General features: G+C 38.5%; 3 protein-coding genes across 3 annotated transcripts in view; all 3 read right to left on the bottom strand.

The window, feature by feature from the left end:
* Positions 1 to 20,503, bottom strand: part of lhfpl2a (LHFPL tetraspan subfamily member 2a) — a 145,901-nt gene that overhangs the window by 68,638 nt on the left and 56,760 nt on the right. The window lies entirely within an intron of this gene.
* LOC127428973 (arylsulfatase B-like) lies at positions 517 to 9,545 on the bottom strand. Its single transcript, XM_051677672.1, has 8 exons — positions 9,198 to 9,545; positions 8,910 to 9,096; positions 5,917 to 6,107; positions 5,434 to 5,641; positions 3,798 to 4,041; positions 2,171 to 2,241; positions 1,928 to 2,080; positions 517 to 1,731 (listed from the first exon to the last, which is right to left on the bottom strand). Exons 1-8 carry the CDS (start codon positions 9,447 to 9,449, stop codon positions 1,469 to 1,471), a joined length of 1,569 nt encoding a protein of 522 aa, XP_051533632.1. The 5' UTR covers positions 9,450 to 9,545; the 3' UTR covers positions 517 to 1,468.
* LOC127428970 (dimethylglycine dehydrogenase, mitochondrial-like) overlaps positions 12,049 to 20,503 on the bottom strand; it is a 73,341-nt gene continuing 64,886 nt past the window's right edge. The window contains exon 16 of the mRNA XM_051677666.1: positions 12,049 to 13,131. Coding sequence (XP_051533626.1) covers positions 12,922 to 13,131 — 210 coding nt within the window. The 3' untranslated portion in view covers positions 12,049 to 12,921. The remainder of the gene's footprint in view (positions 13,132 to 20,503) is intronic.

Below are 20,503 nucleotides of genomic sequence, written 5' to 3'. Positions count from 1 at the left end.
CTGATTCTTCTGTTTTATACTCTAATTGAATTTTCAGAATTGTGCAGTTCATTTCTGTTTCTTGATGTTCTTTTTCTTGACATTATTATGCATTTACTTTCAGTTATTAAATGTTTATGTTTTAAATAAATTATTGGTAGAAAAATGTTTATTCTGTGTCTTTGTAACACCATGGTCAGGTTTGATTGCAGCATAATGACATTAACTGCAAAAACTGACACTTCAAATCAATTTTAAAATGCTGAACTTTGACAAATAATAGTTTGATAATGTCTAAATATATATATCCAAATGCATATCTTGTGATTAAATATAAAATTAGGTTATAACAAGCGATCAGACTACCCAGTATGTGTCTACAGTCATCTACTGGCTGTTACTGGCATGACATGATGTTCAACTCATGTTATTTATATTTTATTCACCAGATGGCAGCAATCTGCCTCCAATTCATGTCACATTCTCATATTTTCTTCATGTTTCAATTTATAGAAGTGAAGGTTATGAATTTTGACATTTTGTTTTTCAAAAATGTGTTTATTTGTATATGCAAATTAATGGTAACATTTAGAAATGTAAAAGTAAATAAGATCAAAATAGTTTAAAATCCCAAAAGAAATGCATAATTGTACTGTTCTTCAGGGAAGAGATGGTATCATTATCATCATAAAAAAAAGAAAATAAAAAAGGGTTACACATCTGACCCTTCCAGTAAAAAATGATCACGAACAGTGTTGGGTAACGTTACTTTTAAAAGTAACTTGCTCGAATATTGCGTTACTCCTTAAATTAACTTAGTTAATTAAAAAGTAATTTTTTATGGAAAGTAAAGCGTTACGTTACTTTTGCGTTACTTTTTTTCTCACAGCCACTTTCTCTTCTGCTCTGCTATGCATTCCATACTAATTAGCCATGTACTGCATACAAGAGACATTACAGGTCATGCTAGCTGCTGTACAACACTGCAGGCTTGTTTTGAGTTGATCCACGGTGCGTACAGACACCACTGGTTGATCATACAACGCATACAACTGCAAACGCACATGCTGATACAACTTGCATAGAATCGTTTTTAATGCTACCAAAATGTCATAAAAACGGTTTGTTTCATGAATCACTGAAACTACTTGTTTATTATAAAACTAAAATGTAGAGTCTTTTTAGAAACTAAGATATTTTCTCGTTACTTGAAAAAAGTAATCTGATTTCGTAACGGGTGTTACTTTTATCACATTACCTCCAACACTGTCTGCGAATACCAAAGGAAGGTGCCATTTTTTAATACCATAGGAGGGTTAAATATTAAATAGTGAATTTAAGACTTTAAAGACCCATGGATTCCCTGTTTAAAGATGTTGAGACTAGATTATTTTTACAATATAAAATACTCCTTAAGAAAATTATTGTACACTCTCATTAATACGTTTCTCTCTATAAACACACACATTACTGTCCTTCATCATTTTCATCACTGCCAGGGTCCCCAGGCTCCCGAGGGTCCGGGGTCACAGCGGGGGTCATCAGGGGGAAATGTGATTGGTTCAGCTTCACTCTGGTAATGATGTAAGCGCTTAAGCAGGAAGTTGACGATCTCTGGGTGCTGATGGGAAATCTCCACACGCTCCTCGGGATCCTGCTCGATGTTAAACAGCATCACCTGCTTCAGCGGCTCAGAGAGTGTCGATGACGTCACTGGACCACCAGAAGGGGGCGCAAACCACAGAGGACAACCTGAAGGAAACACATGTTCATCACTTCAGTGTCAAATAAAAGACAATCAAATTCAGCCTGAAAGAGGAAAATTCACTCATTGTAATTTTTAGGTTTAATAGTTATTTGTACTGTGTTTCATTGGCATTTATTTATTGATTTTTCAGGGACAGTAGACCTTAATTTATTCATTAATCACATTGATGTAAGATGTTACCTGGATAACCGGTGAGAAGTTTCCAGTTCTTGTAACGAATGGCAGCGTGAACGGAGATGTTAAACTCTGAGCGAGACCCGAGAGAAATCCACCGAGACGCTGATGAGCGAAAAGACTCTTGCAGAAATGCACCTGAGAGATTATCACCTGGACCTGAACACCAGACACAAACACACAGATTATTTCTGTTTTGAGAACTCAGACTCGAGACTTAGACTTAAACCATGTTTGTCTGTCACTCACATGGTATGATCTCGTCATACAGTGGGTCAATGTTATGCAGCAGTTCAACTCGCGGAGACGCTTTACCACGACTGAAACACACATCAACAACACTCTCAGACAAACAGACACTTTTTCTGATATGCCATAAAAAAAATAAAAAAAATAGATTTTTTTTTTTTTGGGGGGGGTTTCCCCTTTTTCTCCCAATTTGGAATGCCCAGTTCCCAGTGCGCTCTAAGTCCTCGTGGTCGCATAGTGATTCGCTTCAATCCGGGTGGTGGAGGACGAATCCCAGTTGCCTCCGCGTCTGAGACAGTCAACACGCGCATCTTATCACGTGGCTTGTTGAGCGCGTTGCCACGGAGACATACCACGCTCAATTCACCATGCACCCCACCGAGAACGAACCACATTATAGCGACCACGAGGAGGTTACCCCATGTGACTCTACCCTCCCTAGCAACCGGGCCAATTTGGTTGCTTAGGAGACCTGGCTGGAGTCACTCAGCACACCCTGGGATTCGAACTAGCGAACTCCAGGGGTGGTAGCCAGCGTATTTTACCACTGAGCTACCCAGACCCCCACACCCCCCCCCCCCCCAAAAAAAAAAAAAAGATTTTTAAAAACTTGATTTTTAGCGATTCTTTGATTTATTATAGTAAATTAGATCATTGCATTGTTTAAGGGATATTGTACAGTCAGCTGGTTGTTATCGCAAAATAAACCCCAAAAGGGTGATCAAGACCCGACTGTTCATTATCCCACTTATTACACGGCAATGACCCAAATAAATGAATAAATGCACACTAAATATATTTTGCGTGGAAATTATGTAATTAGCTTACTAGTAGAGATCACAGAGTGATTCTTATGGGTCAGTGGTGCCATCTTGATCGTGAGAACTTTTTTTCGAGGCTTGGTCCATGTTAGCAGATGCTTCTTGTGAATAGCAAACTCAAAATGTTTGAGTGCTTTTTATAAGTCATATATAAGTAGCTCTAACCCACACCTCCAATCTCGTTTCATTAATTGAATGCCAGGTTTGCCAACTCCAGACTCTAATTAGCTTTTGTTGATGTCATTAGCTTAGGGGTTCACATACTTTTTCTTGCCACTATAATTATATGATTTCAACGCAAATCAATATTTTATGTCTAAATATTTATTTGGTTAGTAGGCGTGTAATAAGCGGGATAATGTACAGTCAGCTGGTTGTGATAAGAACCGACTAACTGCACATTATTCCTTAACTCATCTTGAGACCCCTACTGGTCTAAACAACACTGATCATCAAGTCCAGGTTTACATGAGAGAACTAGAGACTTCTCTGGGTAAAACAGGCACATCTTTATTGACAGACAAACGGGAACCTGTGCTCGTAGAACTCCAGAGATATCTGTCACGGTCATTCATTATAGTTCTACACTGGCCCCACCCCCTTTCATGTTTGTTTTTTAAATATTTTGGCTAATTTCATGATGCTTTCAGCTACCAATAAGAGTGTCGTTCTCTCAGCTCCATTTAACACATTTTACAATGTTTTAATCCCTTCCCTCAAAATCAGTGCAGAAAATGCAACAACAAAAAAATCTGCATTCATAACAGATACACAGATAAACATGATTCACATGACGTCAGTCTCACCTGATCGCATCCCAGACATTAAACCCGTCCAGAGGTTTGGTGCCGTTAGTCGACGCACCAGCAAGACCAGCAATTGTCGGGAGCCAATCAGAGATGTGGATAAGTTCTCGAGTGACAGTTCCTGGCTGCTCTATCAATGGTCCAGTCACAAAGGCCACGCCCCTGACCCCGCCCTCCCATAGCGACCACTTCCTGCCACGTAGAGGCCAGTTACTTCCTCCTGCCAGATTCTGACCACCATTATCTGATCAACAGAGAGATGACAGCGCCACCTTATGGAATGAACACGATACTGACAGCAGGAGGATGATTGTTAAAGGAACAGTTCACACAGAAATCATCATTTACTCACCCTCATGTTGTTCCAAACATACATGACTTACTTTCTTCAGTGGAGCACAAAATTATATCAGAACTTTTTCCAAGTTCTCACAGCTCTTTTTAAAACAATGAAAGGAGCATTTGTGTGCTGCCGCCCACAATTTTTCACACTCAAATTAAAAAGCTCACCATTCACACATACTGTGGACTAATTGCCAAAAATAAGTTTTTCAGAAACCCCCCCAAATTTATATATACAGTATATACACATTAAAAATAATGCAAAATAATATTATAAATATTGAATATAATATTTAATAACATATGTTTACAGTCTTATGATAAATAAATATATATATAATCTTTTTTTGTTATTGTTGTCCTAACTTTATAAGCATGTAATTCCGGTTCTGTTCACTCCGCCTCCCTCCAAAAAGTTATATTTTATTCCACTAGATGGCACTAAAATTATATTGTTTTTTCTCTAACACCTTCCATCACAATATACAGTTCTGAAATGTAGGTGGCGCTCTAACGCATTTTATCCCTCACAGATGTGCTCGTCCATTGACATTCAGTCTAATTTTCAGTTCAAGCACCACCCTCATTATTTCATTGAATATCTCGGCCTCTGTGTGGACTACAAGCTCAATCTAGGTGTCATTAGAAAGCTGAGATCCTCCCCTTTGCGATGCTATATAAAACAATATTTTATCATCAATACTGAAAACATATTTTTCTAATGACTTGTTTTGTATGCTTTTCCTGCTGGATAGCATATTTTTTTCCCTGTACATCTAAGATATAACATTGGATTATTCACACAAGGAAAAGTAAAAATGGCTCATTTTTTAGAGAACTCCCTAAGGTAAAAGCAGACAAAGTTTTTGGCTATTTGTGGCTTACAGCAGCAGTTATCGGTGCATAAAAGAGACGTTTGTATTTGATGACTTACAGAAATCATATTTCACCTTGTGATTCTTTTGAAAATATTTCAAACTGTGTTATTAGGGCAACAAAATATACTGTACAGTCACGTTCCTGAGAATGAGAGCTTTCATTTGATATATGACTTGTCTATTTAAGTGCTATCTGAAAGTGCTATTTTTATTCATATTAATAATTCCTCCACATGACCTCTAGGTGGCGCTGATTTGTGATGCGAATGTTTTGAGGCCTTGTTTTGTTATTTTATGTAGCATAAATGCAGAAGTTTATCAATCAAAAGTGTAAACTTTTTTGGGACATAGCGCCCCCTTTGGACCCGCCGGCAGGTCCTCTGAGTTGAAGAGGCTGAGGAGGAGGTTGTCCGTACCTGTGGAGAAGATGAAAAGCGTGTTGTTCCACAGTCCTGTGTCCTGCAGAGTCCTACTGATGTTCCCCACCGCTTCATCCATCGCCGACACCATCCCTGCGTACTCCCGCCGCGGTTTGTCTTTGATGAAACTGTAGGGGGCGACGTAGTGCTCCGGGACCTGAATAGGACTATGAACCGCCTGCAGCGCCACATACAGGAAGAGAGGCTGCACAACAACAAAAATATCTCGTTTATTTCCAGTCACACAACATTCACACAGCTCACTCAACTGAAGGATTGTGTGTGTGTGCAAGATAAGTTTATATTAACACATTAAATATTCATTCTAGTCTATCTCTCTATCTACCCGAAAGTCATTCGACTCATTGCGTCAGTTGAGTTTGACTGAAATTAAACCACAGAACTCATAATCAGATGAATGTAATGAGATATGAATGACTGTAATAAACTGTGTGTTTGCATAAATTAAATGAAGTGTACTTTGTTAGCTTGGTGTTGTTGTATGATGTCAGTGGCTCTCTGTGTGAAGAGTTCTGTGGAGTACTGGCCCGTGTAACGTGTGGCGACATCTTCCCCGTCCCGCAGGTCCAGAGCGCAGCGGATCCCATTGAGAGGAGTGATCAAACTACACCTGTGATGATTGTAATAATCCTCTGAACCCGTCAGATAACCTACACATCAAAGTCAACAAGAACCTATTTTATTTTAAGCTCCAAAAAGTTTTTTTTTAAATAAATAAATCACAGACAGTCAGCATAACTGCCATCCATACAACTCCACTGGTTCAGTGAATGTCTTCTAAAGCAAAACGATCACTTCTGGTGCGAAAAGGATCAATATTTATCATTGCTTCCGGTCAGCAGCAGTACGCGCATTCACGAGAGGGCAGAGTTCACGCGGTCTCTCGTGACGTATTCACGTCGGCATGTTACGGAGGTAATCTCACGTTTTAATTTTGGTTGAGTAAACAAACGGATAATAATACAGATCAGTTGTAAACAGCGCTGCTCTTCTGGGTGTGTCGCACAAGCGTCTGTTCTTGCATGAACATGCCAACGCGATTACGTCACATGCGCGTACTGCTGCTGACCTAAAGCGGAGATTTATAGTTAAAAAGTAAATCATCAAAAGTGATTGTTTTACGTTAGAAGACATTAATTTAACCAGTGAAGCTGTGTGGATGATGTTTATGCTGACTGTCTGTTCTTTTTGGAGATTAAAAAGTCGGATCACCATCCACTTGCATTTTAAGGACCTACTGAGCAGAGATATTTTTTCTATTTTTCTTCAAATGTGTTCTGATGAAGAAAGAAAGTCATACACATCTGGGATGACATGAGGGTGAGTAAATGATGAGAGAATTTTCATTTTTGGGTGAACTGTCTCTTTAAGACTAAAACGGATTATTCCATGTCAAATCAACCAAATTTCAGAAACTTCCCAAGTGAAAATGTTTGATTTTGTTACTATGTCTCAATAAAGATAAACATAAATGATGATGAAAGTCAAAATATTAAATGTCATGGATCAATATTTACAAAGTAATTCATTATTTTGTAGAGGGGGGTCAAAATGAAAATTTTCGCCAGTGATTTTGGAGCAAAACTACAGGTCAAAAAAATAACCTTAGAAAGGTGTCAGCATCATTATTTTATTTTTATACAGAGATTGGTAGATCCATTACTAAAATCAGTTGACTTCAGCACCTCTTGTTGCATTATATGCCAATGGTGTGAGTCCAAAAATGGGGGAAAACACGTTTTTGTGTTGTTTTTCCAAAGTTGGAGTGCCTATAACTCCAGAAATACTAAAGATATCTTAATATCCTTTTAGATTCTGGTTCAGAACAAACTTTCCTTTATATATCTTCATTTTTAAGACTCTATATGGTGAAATCCCAGAGATATGGGGCTCTCAATGTGGCTCCATCACTAAATTTTACCCATTTTCAATGGTCGAAAACCAAATTTGGGTCACATGGTATAAACGCTAGTTTTTCTTAGCATGTATCATCTAGAGATGCTTGTGACAAAACAAACATAATAAAATAAAGTTATGCAGACAAGCATCACAGAAGACGATTATGGCCACGATTAAATGAATCAAAATTCCCCAAAATGTGTTGAGTATTTTATTATGTAATAGCAGCATTGATGCCCATTGCGAATTTCTCCATTGAGACCAATAAAGAATCAATCAATCAATCAAAAAGACATTGTCACCTTTCTAGGGTTATTTTCTGAGCAGTAGTTTTGCTCAAAAATCTTTGGCGAAAATTGTCATTTTGACCCCCTTCTACGAAACAATAGATTACTCAGTAAATATTAATCCATGGCATTTAATATTTTGGCATTCAACATTTATGTTTATATTTCACCAGTTAAAAAAAGTGTGTCAAAAATTGCATTTTTTGGGGGGGATTTTCTCCCCTTTTTCTCCCAATTTGGAATGCCCAATTCCCAATGCGCTCTAAGTCCTCGTGGTGGCGTAGTGACTCGCCTCGATCCGGGTGGTAGAGGAGGAATCTCAGTTGCCTCCGTGTCTGAGACCGTCAATCCGCACATCTCATCACGTGGCATGTTGAGCGCGTTACCGTGGAGACGTAGCACGTGTGGAGGCTTCACGCTATTCTCTGCGGCATCCACGCACAACTCGCCACGCGCCCCACCGAGAGCGAGAACCACATTATAGCGACCACGAGGAGGTTACCCCATGTGACTCTACCCTCCCTACCATTTTGAGCCAGGGGCATCTGGTTGAGTTAATGGAATGACTCCGATACAGATCAGCTCATAAACGGCACAATTACACAAGAGCATGGGCATCAGTTTCTTTTAAAAAGTGGTGGGAACATTGGGGGTGTGACGTCAGGAAGCGGCGAAACTCAAATCAAATCAAATCCCTTTATAGTCACTCAACCATATACACAAGTGAAACAGTGGGTGAAAGTCTTGGATGCTCATGAATATTAATTAGGTTATGTGCAGTTAGACTCATACAATCATTTACTGTTTTGATAGTCATTCTCAATGACTAATTCAAGTACTCCAATAAATGTCACATGATGATAACTTGACCCGTACACATTACACTGTCAGCACTGGGATTTTGTTAGTCATATGGACCAGTAAGCTTTAGTCAGAATGACCGTTTTGTCCTCTAACACAAGGAGTTCCGGGTTCTAATTCGCCCCCGAATAAAAGTTTTTAACTGAATAAATGAAAATGGCATCTGAAGTCAAGATGTACATTGTGAGCGGGGACACATCTGTTTAATATTCTACTTTGCAGTTTAACTGGACATGAGTGCGAGCATCTGAATGTATGATGTGCATTAGACACTTAAGTGGTGGGCACAAGTCCCACCCGTCCCACCCGTCAATGATGCCACTGCACAAGAGTGAAACTCCTTCATACTGAACTGATATTATGATTATAAATGTACTGGCATCATCTAATAATACAAGTACCTACCAAAGAAAGATTGAAAGCCTCTGTGTGTGGGCAGACAGTCTCTCCTGTACATGCCCAGGTGCCATTTGCCCACCATGTGTGTGTTATACCCGCCGTCCTGCAGGATCTGTGGCAGAAATCTCTCGTCCAGAGGAACACAATACGGCTGACAGGGCCAGATGATCTGATGCTGCATACCAGTGTGAATCTGACACAACAATAATCACAATTACACACAACACTCAGTGATACATTTACTCTGGCAGTGCCAGGGTCCAGAGGTGGTTAAAAGTGAAGTGTTTGTGTGACCTGGTATCTGCCGGTCATCAGCTGGTTTCTGGATGGAGTGCACAGCGGCTGAACATAATAATTATCCAGTCGAACCCCTGCAGCTGATAAACGGTCCAGATTCGGGGTTTTAATCTCAGATCCGTGAAACCCAACATCATTCCAGCCGAAATCATCCGCTAAAACAAACACGATATTCGGCTGTTTGGCCGCAATATATGCGACAGAAAACAGCAGAAAATATAAAACTACACAAACTTCCCTCACATTCATCTTCAAAGTCAAACTGTGACAGACGCTTACTCCTCCATCAGTCGAACACGGAAGAGTTACTCAACAACACCGGAAATGTAGACACTGAACACAGAGAATAAAACTGAACATATCTGACATTATTTAAAGATTATACCAGAACAACCTAAACAACTCAAACTAAACAACTCCCCGCACGTGACATTCCTGTGGTGTCCAATCACATGTTGCGATTAATATTCATGAGCCAATCCTTCCCTTGTGTACGATTAATATTCATGAGTGGATATGAGCTGTTCAGCCGTGACGTCAATTTGTAGGCGAACCCGGAAGAGAATTCTCCATGGGGTTTTTATAATGCGGTTTTTCATCTTATGTGTAAAACAAGGTCTGTGGTGAACATTACGATATATGGATGTTTTGTTCTACAACATTAATGACACACTTTCATACCTCAAACGTGAATTTTGGAGCCGTATTGACTTACTTAAAAAAAAAAAAAAAAAAACACGGCGGCTTCAAAATTCACATATGAGGTATAAAGTGTGAAATTCATGTTGTAGAACAAAACGTCAAGTAATGTTCACCACAGACCTTATTTTACACATAAGATGAAAAAACCCATTATAAAAACCCCATGGAGAATTCTCTTCCGGGTTTGTGGACTACAGCAGCACTATATTCGGGGTTCAATACATGTAAAAGGGATAGTTCACCCAAGAATGAAAATTCTCTCATTATTTACTTTCCACTTGCCATCCCAGATGTGTATGTCTTTATTTGTTCTGCTGAACACAAACATATGTAACCCTCCTATAGTATTGAAAAATGGCACGTCCCTTTGGTATTTGCGGTCATTTTTGACCGGAAGGTTTAGATGTGTAACCCTTTTTTATGATAATGATAATGATAAAATGTTTTCTTCCCTGAAGTAAGAACAATAAAATTATGCATTTCTTTTGGGATTTTATGCTATTTTGATCTTATTTACTTGTACATTTCTAAATGTTACCATTAATTTGCATATACAAATAAATAAATATTTGAAAAAAAAAAAAAAATCAAAATTCAGAACCTTCGCTTCTATTAGTTGAAACATGAAGAAAATATGAGAATGTGACATGAATTGGAGGCAGATTGCTGCCATCTGGTGAACAAAATATAAATAACATGAGTTGAACATCATGTCGTGCCAGTAACAGTCAGTAGATGACTGTAGACACATACTGTGTAGTCTGATGACTTGTAACCTAATTTTATATTTCATCACAAGATATGCATTTGGATATATATTTAGACATTATCAAACTATTATTTGTCAAAGTTCAGCATTTTAAAATTGATTTGAAGTGTCAGTTTTTGCAGTTAATGTCATTATGCTGCAATCAAACCTGACCATGGTGTTACAAAGACACAGAATAAACATTTTTCTTCCAATAATTTATTTAAAACATAAACATTTAATAACTCAAAATAAATGCATAATAATGTCAAGAAAATGAGCATCAAGAAACAGAAATTAACTGCAAAATTCTGAAAATTCAATTAGAGAATAAAACAGAAAAATCAGAGCAAATATTTTGACATTTCAAACTTTATATAGTAAAAATTAATTTTCAAACATGTGTGTGAGAGTGTGTGAGTGTGTATGTTTTGCACTGAGGATGTTTTAGAGTCTCACCCTGTAAATTCTGTATATTTTTTCTGCATTATGGCAGATTTATTGATTGTATTTGAAAGATTTAAAAAAAAAATGCTGTTTTTTGGTGTTTCCCATTCATTTTCAATGGCCGGTCAATTTTGACCAAGAAAACCAAAGGTATCGCTTTTTTTTAAACGACCACTTAGACTTTAGGAGGGTTAAATCCTTTTTTACTGTAAATTCTCCTCCCTCCCCAATAGGTGGCACGAATAATGAGAATCTCCGAAAAACCAAAGAAGAATGTGAAAGATTTATAGTAAAAACAGACTTAATTCTGTTTCTCACCCACACCTATCATATCGCTTCTGAAGACATGGATTAAACCACTGGTGTCGTATGGATTACTTTTATGCTGCCTTTATGTGCTTTTTGGAGCTTCAAAGTTCTGGTCACCATTCACTTGCATTGTATGGCCCTACAGAGCTGAAATATTCTTCTAAAAATCTTCATTTGTGTTCTGCAAAAGAAAGAAAGTCATACACATCTGGGATGGCATGAGGGTGAGTAAATGATGAGAATTTTAATTTTTAGGTGTACTAACAACATAACATAAACTATATGTGTGATAACATGATTTTAGTGTGATAAAATCACTTATTAACCGCATATGTGTAAAGTTATAGACAATTGTACAACTTTTTTGCCATGACAACGTAACACCGCAAACCATAATACGACCATAAAAATTACGATTTAAACAATTTTACAGCTCAAATAATACACATTAATGTAGGTGCTATTATAAAATTATATGCTTCACATTTCTGGAGCTTTAAACCCTCCAAAAATTGGCCCCATTGACTTCCATTGTAAGTGTCTCACTGTAACACACATTTGTCCTTTTTAAAAAACAAAAAAGCAAAAGGAGAAACGAGTTCAAATACATTTTTGTGGTAATCAATATTATGCCACAAATGCTGTCGATTGAGATGAACTTGTATTGAACCCGAAATATTAATTTAATAAGTCAAGTTTTAAATGTTCGTAATAGAATACCAGTGTGAAACAGCACATATTAGGCATCCTACATTGCTGTCACATGATGTCCTAGAATTACATTAAATTCAGCGAGTGGCTTTCAGTTATCATCCCAAAAACTCCTTTTGCATTTCAAGTACATTTTGTGCAAAATTGTCTTTGGCAGTCTGATGACATAAAGAAATGAAATAATGAAATGTTAAAATATTAGTGAAATATCACACTGGGTATACTGTTCACAATGCAGAAATATAGTATTGTAGTCGGCTATTCTGAACATACACATACAGATGATTTTATTCAGACAGATTATACAAAACCATCAAAATACACACATGATCATAAACTTTTACATCTGTAAAGCTGAACATGTTTAATCATACAGTGATTAAAGCCGTCAGAGTTTATTCAGAATGAAAATATACAGTTCAAAGATATACAGGAATAATCCGAGGTCATTATAACATTATACAGGAATCACTCGATGTGCAATACTGACATTGTATTTCACTGCAGGTCTTTACTGGTACTGAATTCAGTTGGTAAGAATCATCAGTATGTTTGAACAGATGACAGTAAAATACAGTTTACTGAGCTACACATGACAAGAAATCATTTACACAGATTAAGACATTAAGACATGATGCTCAGCAGCAAATATTCACAATTATTTCTAACACAATCTTTACATTTGCATTTTAAGACATTCATATTTGTTTAGTGATTTTCAGGTGTGACTGATAAACGTTGGTTAAGGATCCTAATGAATTTCAAACATGAAAGATCATCTAGTAATCATGTTCCAGTGTGGGCTCAGACTCTTTTGCTCTTCTTCTGCAGTCTGGTTCTGGCGGGTTCTGTGAGGACTAGCGGTTCTTGTGTGACTGTGGCAGGATATTTCTGACCCAGCAGCTCCACCTCCACTCTCTGACCCACAGTAACAAGATCCACAGGCAGGTAACCCAACGCCAGACTCTGCTGTGTGCTGTAGCTGTATGCTCCAGACGTCGTGTTTCCAACCACCTGATGGACAAACATTTGAGTTTAGATCTCACAGCTCCAAGACTTCAGTACGTGACGTAAAAATCCCCCTCAGAATCACCTCAGGTTTTGTGACAATAACACATGTTCTCTCTGCTTTATGAAACTTCAGTTATCAGATGGGGCACAGATAATTCAGATCATCAAAGATAAACAGTGAAATCACTCAGATTCAACGTTCGACTTGTTATTTAGTATCTGCAGATTTTGTTTTAGTATTTGTCTTGTGTACTTGTTGCTGCCACAGAGACACAGTGATTACAGTTTTCAAGAAAATTAACCCTTTGAGCTTAATAATTGTCAAAATATTATTAACTACAATCTTCATGTTTCTGTACAAACATCTGAATGACTTTTTCCATGTCGGACTATTATTGTGCTATCATGTGTTTGTGTGGACGCTTCCTGAAGCAGACTTAATACTGATATACCTGACCCTTAACCCCACAAGTGTTGACACACACACACACACACACACACACACACACACACACACACACAGAGTGGAACAGAGAGAGAGCACCCCCGTCTGTACAGCAGATGAAGTGTGTCACTGTAATGATCATCACACATTCATTTAGAGCACAAAAAACACAACACCAGAGGTGTTCAAACTAAGGTCCACAGAAAATATACAGAGGCAAGAAAAAGTATGTGAACCCTTTTGGAATGACCTGTATTTATGTATTAGTCTAAAAAATCTGGTTTTGAATATTTAAGTTACAATAATGAACAAACACAATCTGTTTTAACTAATAACACACATTATTGTATTGTTCTTGCACATATTGAATACTTCATTCAAACATTCACAGTGTAGGTTCGAAAAAGTAAGTGAACCCCATAAGCTAATGAGCTCAGCAAAACCTAATTAGAGTCTGGAGTTGGCAAACCTGGCATTCAATTAATGAAATGAGATTGGAGGTGTGGGTTAGAGATACTTTGACTTATAAAAAGCACTCAAACATTTTGAGTTTGTTATTCACAAGCATCTGCTGATGTGGACCATGCCTTGAGAAAAAAAAAAAAAAAAAAAAAGAGTTCTCAAAAGGCCTACGATCAAGTATAGTTACCTTGCATAAAGCTGGAAATGGTTACAAAGTTATCTTGAAGAGTTTAGATATTCATCTGTTGGGGTCTGCGAGTTCGAATCCAGGGCGTGCTGAGGGACTCCAGCCAGGTCTCCTAATCAACCTAATTGGCCCGGTTGCTAGGGAGGGTAGAGTCACATGGGGTAACCTCCTCGTGGTCGTGATTAGTGGTTCTTGCTCTCAATGGGGCGTGTGGTAAGTTGTGCGTGTATCGTGGAGAGTAGCATGAGCCTCCACGTGCTGTGAGTTTCCGCGGTGTCATGCACAACGAGTCACGTGATAAGATGCACGGATTGACGGTCTCAGAAGCGGAGGCAACTGAGACTTGTACTCTGCCACCCAGATTGAGGCGAGTAACCGTGCCACCACGAGGACCTACCAAGTAGTGGGAATTGGGCATTCCAAAATGAGAGAAAAGGGGATAAAAATAAATAAATAAAAAAAGATATTCATCTGTCCACAGTTAAACAAACTGTCTATAAATGGAGATGATTTAGTACTATGGGTACTCTCTCCAGAAGTGGCCGTCCAGCCAAGATGACTCAAATGGCACACAGCAGAATGATCAGTGAGGTAATAAAAAAACCCTAGAGTGACAGATAAAGACTTGAAGGAATCACTGGAACTGGTTAACATCTCTGTTCATGAGTCTACTATACAGAAAACATTAAACAGATATTGTGTCCATGGCAGGACATCACAAAGGAAGCCGCTGCTTTCCAACAGAAACATTTCTGCACGCCTGAAGTTTGCCAAAGACCACCTTGACACTCCACAATGTTACTGGGAAAATGTTTTGTGGACTGATGGAACTAAGCTTGAATTATTTGGGAAGAACAAGCAGCACTACGTATGGTGTAAAAAGGGCCCCACATACCAACATGAAAACATCATCCCAACGGTGAAGTACAGTGGAGGGAGCATCATGATTTGGGGCTGCTTTGCTGCTTTGGGGACTGGACCGCTTTCCATCATCGATGGAAAAAAAAATTCCCAAGTTTATCAAGATATCCTACAGGATAATATCATGGTGTCTGTGCACCAGCTGAAGCTCAGTAGAAGTTGAGTGATGCAGCAGGACAATGACCCTAAACATCAAAGTAAACCCACTACAGAATGGCTTCAAAAAAAGAAAATCCACCTTTTGGAGAGTCCCAGTCAGAGCCCAGATCTTAACTCAATAGAGATGCTGTGGAATGACCTCAAGAGAGACGTTCACACCAGATATACTAAAAATATGTCTGAGCTGAAGCAGTTCTGTAATGGTCCAAAATTCCTTCTGAACGTTGTGCAGGTCTAATCCGCAGATACCGGAAACACTTGGTTGAGGTTATTGCTGCCAAAGGAGGATCGACCAATTATTAAATCCAAAGGGTTCACATACTTTTTCTTGCCACTGTAGATAATGTTTTTTTTTTTTTTTTTTAAGTTCATTTGACATTACTACTTTTTCATTCTGCTTTCTAAAGACTAATAATCATATGATTAATCATGATTATTTAATTTGATTGACAGGCATAGTTTTATCTCTTCACTGTCACCTTTAGTATTGTATGATATTATTTCCTGTAGAGCTTCTTTGGAACAAAACTAGTGTGAAAAGCACTAAACACATGAATTTGAATCGAGTTGAAGATGATTTTCTTCAGGTTTATTTTACATCCAACATTTCTCTAATAGTGGGTAGAAAAAAGATGCACAGTTAACAAAAAGGAAACATTGTTTTAGATATTTTAATAATGTTTTTGGCTTTTGTACATTGACAATAAAAACATGTCTTTATAAATACAGATATAGCTATAGCTACATTTATATCTTAGGAAGAGGGTCGCTCGCAAAGGGATCATCATATTTGGGGGTCCTTGGCATCACAAATTCAGTTTGAAAACCCCTGTCTGTACCACAATCTTATTTAAACAGTGAAACTGTTTTCAGTGTTGCTCTGTGCTCATTTAATCTCACCACTTCAGAATGGCATACTAATACTCGTACAACTGTCATATCTATCAGTGGCAGAAATAGTGATAGTATTATGTAAGGATGCCATTCTGAACGTGGCCTAACAGAGTAGTTGATCAGTTGCAGGCACGTGCTGTGGGTATTGAGACTGGGCAAGCATCAAAGATTTTTAATACACATTATTAAACGCTGTGCCCAAAACACATTATACGGGTGAGTGTAATGTCGCGGAAATGTTATTGATGTAAATTATTGCCTCAGAACTCACCAGTCAACGGAAACAATTATGTCACAGTGCAAACTTCATGACCAAACTGTTTTAAACTCAGGACAGTAATATTGCTCATATCACACAAATTAAAGATTGTCATATATTGAGCTGAGCACGTTTATGTCCATTAAATCATACAATGAACCATAGTGTCAGAAGAGCTTGTTTTGACATACAACAAAAAGAAGAAGAAAAGATTGGCAGTTACTAGTTTCAACATCATAGTCCTCACACATTACACATCCCACAGTTTAGAAACACTGCAATAGAGTGCAACAGTCTGGTTCCAGAAGTAAGAATTGATTTTCAACATTAACTTATAAACCGTTTAAAGACAGACCTACAATGAGCTACGAGGTTGTTCATCGATGTTATATGCTTCCGTTGAAGCCATCTGTCTGAGCTATCTTGATAAAAATCATGTTTTTTTTGTAATTAACATTTTTTATTGATTCAAAACGAAAGCACAAGAGAGAAAAACACAACACCGAATCAATATTTAACTTTTAACACTCATTAACATCCCTCCCCAAACACCAACCCCACCCTACCCCAAAGAACACCCCTGTGGTCACATAAAATAATACACACTGTCTACCGATTTTAATTTTTACATCTAGTTGGATCAGGGAAATTGGATGGTAACTCTTACACTCGCTTGGATATTTGTCCTTTTTAAGAATCAGACTGATCCGGGCTTGTGTCATGGTTGGAGGAAGCTTTCCATTCTTTAATGATTCCGTATAAACTTCTAACAAAAGTGGAGCCAGTTCTGTAGCATAAGATCTAAAAAATTCTGCGGCAAAACCATCTGGCCCCGGAGCCTTGCCAGTAGGTAGGGACTTAATTACCTCGTCAAGCTCCTCCAAGTTTATCTCAGAATCAAGAGAGTTTTTTTGCTCAGTTGTCAATTTAGGGAGTTCTAATGGTTCCACAAAGTTCCTAATATCTTCATCTGTAGACGAAGACGTGGAACTATAAAGATCAATATAGAATTCTTTAAAGGCATTATTAATATCAATGGCTGAAGTAAATATTTCACCACCAGCAGATTTCACTGAGGGAATGATAGAAAAAGACTCTCTCTGTTTTATATATCTAGCTAAAAGCTTCCCTGCTTTGACCCCCGACTCAAAGTATGACTGTCTTGCCCTGAATAACCAAAACTCCACTTTCCGTGACAAAATAGTATTATATCTGTATTTCAATCGGGTCAGTTCTCTGAGGCCATCAGCTGACATACAGCGCTTCAGCTCTGCCTCTGCACTTTTATTATTTCCTTCCAACTCCACGAGTTCTCGTGCTTTGGATTTTTTGGTGAATGAGGCATACTGTATAATCCGACCCCTGAGAACCACCTTAAGTGCCTCCCAAGCCACGCCCACAGAGGATACTGAGGACCAGTTGGTCTCCATATAAACACTGATTTCAGTCTTTAACATTTGCTGGAAATCAGGATTTTGCAAAAGGGATACATTAAAGCGGCAACTATATGATTTATTTTTCTCTATATGTGGCATCACCTCTAAACTCACCAGGATGTGATCTGAGATTAAAATGTTTCCAACTGAGCAAATCAACAACAGATGAAATGAGGGACTTAGATATAAAAAAAAAATCTATTCTAGAATAAATCTTATGGACTGATGAAAAAAATGTATAGTCCCTACCAGATGGGCTCAAAAGTCTCCAAATATCTGCAAGACCAAGATTTTTACACATCCTGTGAAGCGTCAGTGTTGCTCTAGGGGGCTTACACACTTTTGCTTCACTATGATCAAGGACTGAATCCATCAAAAGATTAAAGTCTCCTCCCAATATTATATCATGAGGGGTGCCAGCGGTTTGCAACATCCCTTCAAGATCTATAAAAAAACCCTGATCATCAGCGTTAGGTGCGTAAATATTAGCCAAAATCAACCTTTGCCCCTGAATTTCAACTAAAACAATAATTACTCTTCCTAATTTATCTTTAGTCTGTTTGAGACATTTGAATTGTAGATGTTTACTTATCAGTGTAATGACTCCCCTGCTCTTACTTGAGCTAGCACTAGAAAAAACATGTCCACCCCATATCTTCCCAAATTTTTCAGCTTCCTGTGGGGAAAGATGCATTTCTTGAAGAAACACTATATCATATTTCTTACATTTAAGAAAATAAATAACCTTCCTTCTTTTTATGGGGTGCCCTAACCCATTTATATTCAATGTGGAGAGAGATAGTACACTCTTATTAACAACTGACATATTGATATAATAAAAAAAATAAATTGTGTGTGAAAAACAAAATTATACAGACCACATTCCCCATTAGTGAAACAATCAACCCCTGAACTTCCGCCCGAACAAAACAAACAGAAAAAAGAAAAACGTGCGCATTAACCCCACACACGACAGCGCCAACCGGCGACAATCCCTCTAAACTCAAAAGGTCCATGAACGCCCACAAGAGCCCCACGACAACTTTGCCAACGGATTGCTCAATTTTGCCTCACAAATTTGTGAGGCAAAATTACATAACAGAAAATACTTTGTGAAATAAACCCAGTCAATAGGAAGAATGAACACAAAGAATGTGTAGATTCATTCACAGAACTGTTTTAAAGATGTGATCTTCCACAAAACAAATTCCAGCTGATATAAAACCGTTCAGATTCCTCGGACAGACAAACGAATGTTCAGTGAGCCAGCTGTTATGAGTTCAGCGGATGTCGTAATCATTCCAATGTCCCGTAAAAAAACTCAAAACAAACTACATCCAGCAGGAGGAATAAGCATGAAGAACGAACAGATTAATCCACAGCTGATCCAAAAGAGTGTTATTCAACAGAACAAGCTCCTGCCACTAGGAGGAACCAACACAAAAAGAAACAACCCGGCATCCCGGTTCCCCGGATGATCGAGTCAATTCACTCAGAGGCTGCATAAACGTATATACCATGACTTACACAATCCGTCAGCTTTATAAAAGACATCCTTTGTGTGAGCATGTAGATATTTTGCGGTCATCCGTAGTATCCACTCTCAATCTGTCCGGGAACATCAAAGCAAATGTAATCTTTCATCAATGCAAAAGTTTAAGGAAAAGTGTTATTCACAAAACAAGCTCCAACCGCTCGGCAGAGCCAACGCAAAAAACCCAAAATGTCGCCCAGCATCCTCAAGAGTAAGTACAACGAGTCAGGCCCACTCACATGAGAAACATCCAATGGTTTACTCAGACATTGATTCTATAAAAGACATTGCCTGATTTGGACTTGTAAATACTTTGCGACCGACCTTCGTTTCTATTCTCAGTTTGGCCGTTAACATTAGAGCAAACGAGATCTTTTTCTGATGTAAGAGTTTCTTACATTCCTTGAACCGATCGCGTTTCTCTCGTCGAGTTCGCAAAGTCCGGGAACAAGAAAATATTATGGTTCTTCCAAGAAAGCTTCCCTTTGCTCCTCGCCTGACGCAACACAAGATCTTTATCGGATGATCTCAGAAATCTGGCCAGAATCGATCTGGGCCTGTCTCCCTCAGCAGATCTGTGAGCTGGCACTCTGTGAGCTCGCTCGATTTCCAGCTTGTGGCCTGTTATGTCGAGCAGACTCGGGAAAAGCTCGTCCAGGAATTTCACCATATCTCTGCCCTCCTCAAGCTCAGGAATTCCAACAATTCGAACATTATTCCTGCGGCTTCTATTCTCAAGATCTTCAAGCTTTTCAAGGAGATGTTTCAGATCAACTTTGGTCGCGGGCGGATTAGCAGTTAATTCCCTCTCTGAAGATTCCAGAAAATCGATTCGTTTTTCAACATCAGTCACTCTTGTACCTAACTCAGAGAATTTTTTTTCCATCCCCTTAATCGATCGACGTACTACAGCGAGATCCTCCAAGTCAGCAAGAATCTTCGTTAACATCACCGACATGTTGGACAACTGACGCTGAATCTCCTCTCCCGCCGCACCATCCAAACCGAGTCCCCAGTCTGTAGGCCTGTCGGGGCTTTCATCCTGAACACGTAAGTGTCTTTTAATGTCTCCAGAGCC

The sequence above is a fragment of the Myxocyprinus asiaticus genome, chromosome 38 (genome assembly GCF_019703515.2).
Source record: "Myxocyprinus asiaticus isolate MX2 ecotype Aquarium Trade chromosome 38, UBuf_Myxa_2, whole genome shotgun sequence".
NCBI lineage: Eukaryota > Metazoa > Chordata > Actinopteri > Cypriniformes > Catostomidae > Myxocyprinus > Myxocyprinus asiaticus.
The sequence above is the reverse complement of the archived record's forward strand: the minus strand, read 5'-3'. Positions and strand labels throughout refer to the sequence as shown.